The sequence below is a fragment of the Nestor notabilis genome, unplaced genomic scaffold, assembly GCF_000696875.1.
Source record: "Nestor notabilis isolate BGI_N333 unplaced genomic scaffold, ASM69687v1 scaffold32896, whole genome shotgun sequence".
NCBI lineage: Eukaryota > Metazoa > Chordata > Aves > Psittaciformes > Psittacidae > Nestor > Nestor notabilis.
Window position 1 is genome coordinate 1 of NW_009931999.1, and position 4,889 is coordinate 4,889.

Sequence of the window (4,889 nt, forward strand, 5' to 3'; positions counted from 1 at the left end):
GTGCGGAGGCCACCACGGGGATTGCAGGTTGGCTCTGAGCTGAACCCAGTCTTTCAGTGTGTAAAGGCGGCCACGTACGCTTTTTTCTTTAGATTGAAGACGAAACTCAAGTCTCTCGAGCCACCCAGGGTGAACAGGATAACTACGAGATGCACGTTAGAGCTGCAAACATTGTGAGTAGCGCTCTGCTGTTCCCATCGGTGAGCAGCGCATCCGTCAGGTGCTGTTGGGTGCGTTACTGCGCCTGGAGCAGCCTTTCTAACGCTCACAAGGACTGCTGCTAGTGGAGTGTTCTGGTCGTTGGGGTGGCTGGGGAAGGCAGGGTAGCCTGGCTTGTCAGCTGCAGGCTTCTGTCAGAATCCTCATGTAGTGAGGGAGTTTTTACTTTATTCAGAGCTTGGGCTGAAGGAGCAGCTTGGGAGATCTTGTTTTGGAATTGGAGGAAAGCACTGTTTTGATACTCTGTGTGATGTTTTTCTCTGCTACAAGGTCCGAGCTGGGGAGTCCCTGATGAAACTTGTGTCTGACCTGAAGCAGTTCTTGATCCTCAATGATTTCCCCTCTGTGAATGAAGCTATCAACCAGCGCAACCAGCAGCTGAGAAGCTTGCAGGAGGAATGTGACAAGAAATTGATTGCACTGCGGGATGAGATCTCCATTGACCTGTATGAGCTAGAAGAAGAATATTACTCTTCCAGGTACAAATAGGGCAGTGGACTTCTGCCTCATGACTCCATGGGGTGGTTAGTCCAGACAAACAAGTAGTCCTTAAAGTACAGGTCTTGAGAATGTTTCCAACAAAACTTTACTTCTGTTTTTAATTAGGTCCAACTCTTTCTCTGCAACTAAACTGCCTTTTCCTTGTGGATACCCTACAGGGTATGAACGTCATGGGGAACTCTAGGTTCCAACTCTAGGTCCCTGCTTTAGTTGGCTAGATTTGACAGATAATCTGCTTAGGCTTCTTTTGTAATCATTGTAAAAGGACATGAGCTTCCTTGGGAGTATAGACTTCTGTCTGAGTATCCCTGTGGAGCAGCCTCTGCCTCTAGAGAGACTAGGTTGCTGAGCTGGGTCCTAATGTTGGATGACATCACCACGTCCTCATGGTGAGTGCTTTCACAAGTGACCTGGTCACACAGTGTGCCTTTTCCCCTATAGTCCCCGGCCGCCTGGAGTCCTCCGTGGGTGAGCACTTGAAATGAACAGAAGAGACTTGCTTGGTTTCATTGAATAATGAAGTATTGTGATAGGATTTTTTACAAATTGTTACTGATTTGTGGGATTTTTAACATTTTAAAAATACTCTTACTTAGAAAACAGGCTTTAGAGGATTTAGATACTTTATCTTTTTATTTTATCTTCTCTCATGCACTCCAGCACTTCTAGTTGATGATGCAGTAAATGAAAGTGGGAGAAAACAACTGAGAACCTGATTTCGGCTGCACTGTCCAAGCTAAGCAAAGTCAGTGCAATAATGCTAGGAATTCTAAACAAAGATGTAGCTTTTAAAAACCTTACTTAAAAATTCATTGCCCAGGATTTCTATTTTTCCCTTTCCTTTCTTTCTAAAAATGCTGAATGCCTGTAACCCCAACTAAGTCAACTAAACCTTAATTGCTCACTATTTTTGGAAGTTAGGCCATTGGTTTTGAGTAATATATGTATTTTAAGAGTAAAAAGATGATATGACATGGCTTAAGAACTGCTATGACATTGGAAGAGAACTAGATGTAGGTGTTTAGAGTTGTTTTTATAAACAACTCTATGAGTAAAGTTTTACTTTACTGATTCTTGGGTGGAGGGGCAGCAAGAGATCCTAGAAACAGCACAGCAAGGAAGAGCAACAGTCGCAAACCCACACACCAGCCCAGGCTCTGATGGGTCAGGGGTGCACACCCGACACAGGCTGCATCCACACGAGAGTGAGCTGTATCCCGAGTGACACGCTGTGGGTGATAGTGCCTCACAGGTGCCAGATGTGCTTCCTTCATGCTGTCACCAGACTGCCACTGCTGTGTGTCAGTAGCTTTGACTTTTGGCCTAAGGGGTTGTGGCCGTGCTGGCGTGGTCTGTTCACCTGCCTGGCACCAGGTGCCGTGTAAAGCGACCCTTCATAATAGAACTAGTGTCTAAGAACAAGTGTTGGCATACACCAAATGGATTTGCCTTTGTGCTCGCTCTTGTAAGAGTGGTCAGGAGGTGAGGAAACTCGGCAGCTCTGCACAGCTGTGATCTGAAACGTGTTACCATGTAGCACTTAGTCATTTGCTTTTAGCACTTATTCCCTTCCTGTGCTCTTTCCAGTCTTCTTCTGCACCAAAGAAATTGTGTGTGTGTAAATACAGAAATAGTAATTTATTCAAAGTCTTTTTATAATTGGAGTACTAAGATATTTTTAATGGAACTTTTAATGTCTAATGTGGGGAAAAGGGGTTTCTGTTGTGTCACGTAGTTGTAGAGTGATAATCATGTTCAAATGGCTGGAGTAGCTGGTTTGCCCACAGACATGCATTCTGTGCAGTCCTGGGAGCGCAGCTGTGGTTACCTCTCAGCGCCATCCGTCACTTCCTCATGGGTCCTGATCCCATGGGCTCTCATTAAGAGGCATGCAGTCCCATGAGGCCCGGCCATGGGTTGCACACAGCCATCCTGCCAGCCTTTCTCCCATGTTCTAGTGCCCTTGAAGGTCACTGGTTGGTTGATTGTAGGTTGCTCCTCTAGGGGAGGCTGCAGCAAAGTGAGCTCCCTGCAGCTGCACACCTCCAAGAGCTGCCCCAGGCTGCAGAGCTTTGGTCTCTGTGCTCTGTTCCTGACCACTGTGACAAGTCTGTGGAAGGAAGCATCTCCCTCCTGTCCAGTTCTGTCACTGTGCTAACGGGGCTTAGAAGGCAGGCCTTTGCCCATAGTGAGCAACTAACGGGACACGTTGCAGTTGTAGGGCCAGGTTTCACTGCTAGGCTTTTATTGCATACGTGAGGGTTTTGATGAGGAGACCTGAAAGCAGGTCTTTGAAACTTAAAGATTGTTCTGAAGGAATCTTTGCTTTCAGTCCCTGTGCTCAAGCAGTTTCCCAGAGATGTTTCTCAGCAGTTTCTCTGCACATAGACCTGGCTGCATGCCTCGAGGGGAGTAGTGAAGTCCCTTCCATGCACTGAGAAGCCCTCAGTCAAAGGACAGAGTAGCAGTGGGCTACGGTGAGCAGTAGCTGCTTGTTGACCCTAACTTTTGAGGAGCATAAGGTGAGAGGTGAAGCTTAGACTTTCGGAACTGTTCTATCTCAAGTACCAGGAGAAGTGCTTATGCTTTTGACGGAGCTAAAACGTTGTTAGGAACTCCTCTGCCCATATGGGCTGGATGCTGTGACCAGGTTCTCCTTGGAAACCCTGGCCTGAGGTCTAAGACTGATAGAAGAGAAGTTGTAGTTCTGGTCAGGTCCTGAAGGTCTTTGCTAGTTAAACCCAATTGCACTGTGTTTGGGGGCTGTAGGGAAGGGTGATCTTCCAAGGGATTTTACAAAGGCTCCAGATAAAAAACCTGCATCCACTGCCTTCTCACTTCTACTGCAAGCCCAGCGGGTGATGCTGCCAGAAAAGAGCTCAGAGGTAGATGCTTGCAACTCGTGCTTTGTGTGCTTATTCCCCAAAGCAGTAACTCCAAGCCCAGCTTGCCTTCTCTCATCCTCAACCCCAAACCTGCATTTATGTTCCATTGCTCCCTTCTCTGGGACCATGGAATCTGTCTTGAGTGTGGGGTTAGATTTCAGCACGTTTTATGCTTGTGCATTTTGAAGTGTCTCATATTTCTACACTTAAAATATTTCCTGAAGCATCTATTCAAGTCCATACATTAAAAATGTAAATAAAGCTGCAACAACAGAATCACTTGACCCATTGGGTTTGTTTTACTCTGAACACAAGCTGCTTTCTGCTCTAGCACTCATTTTGTCTTGGCTGTCTCCTGTGTGTGCAGCTCCTTCCAGGAATTTGTTCTGGTTTTGTTGCGGTTTCTTCCATAATTTTCCTTTTTAGTTTTGGCCTTTCCACCTTGTGTTTTTCTCAGAGCACAGACCAGCATTAGCCAGTTCTGTACAAAACATCCCTTCCCACAGTGCTGGCTCACCCAGCTCCACAGTCTGCAGTGGGCAAACCCAGCACCTGCTTTTAGCAGTGCCATTGTCTCAGGTTCTGCTGAATAGGAGCTCTCGGTACCTTGTGGGCTGGGCAGCTTCGAGGGAAGACCCAGAGCTGCTGCAGAGCTTTTCCAAAGAGGTGTGCATTGGTTCCTTCTGTGTCATGACAGGGACAGGCCCTAAGCAAATGGTGCTAGGGGTGTTTTCTGTACTGAAATTTAGAGCAGGATTTGTATTTTTTTCCTCACTTAGGTTGTGATCTAATTCCAAGTAAAATAATGATGAGTGAGTTCCTTGCCTCACTCAGATCAGTAGCAGGATTCCTATGGGATGCCTGGACTTCAGTCCATGCATTTTCAGGGGCTTGGAGCATCTGGATTGGAGTTGAGCTCTGTTTCAGTTTGCAGCAACAGTTGTGTCTGTGAAGTTCCCCCGATCTCACCAGACCCATCAGGTTCAAGACCAGCCCTGAGCCGGTGTCCTAGGGAAGGCAGGTGTCACAAGGCTTGTGATGAATTCCTGCGCACGGGCCCGGCATCTAGGAGCTGTGTCTTGCCATTTTCTTAATGCTTCGCTTTTGTGGTGCTCTCCCCCCCGCCCCTCCCCTCCTCTCTTACTGCACTGCTCTCTCTCCTTACTCGGTTGTTTGTTCTGTAAAGCTACAGTCTGTGTGACAGCAGCGACCTCCCGCTGTGCGAAGCCTACTGGAGACAAGACCTTGCCACACTGTCTCCCGAAAGTCTCTCCATGCCCCTGC

The 4,889-nt window shown here is 47.2% G+C and overlaps 1 protein-coding gene across 1 annotated transcript; it reads left to right on the top strand.

Annotated features, from left to right (window-relative positions):
* Positions 1–92: 92 nt before the first annotated feature.
* MED22 (mediator complex subunit 22) lies at positions 93–4,885 on the top strand (the record flags this gene model as incomplete). Its single annotated transcript, XM_010016165.1, has 3 exons — positions 93–173; positions 490–698; positions 4,792–4,885. Coding segments are annotated over 3 exons (384 nt in total), but the record flags the coding sequence as incomplete, so codon positions are not given.
* Positions 4,886–4,889: the final 4 nt, after the last annotated feature.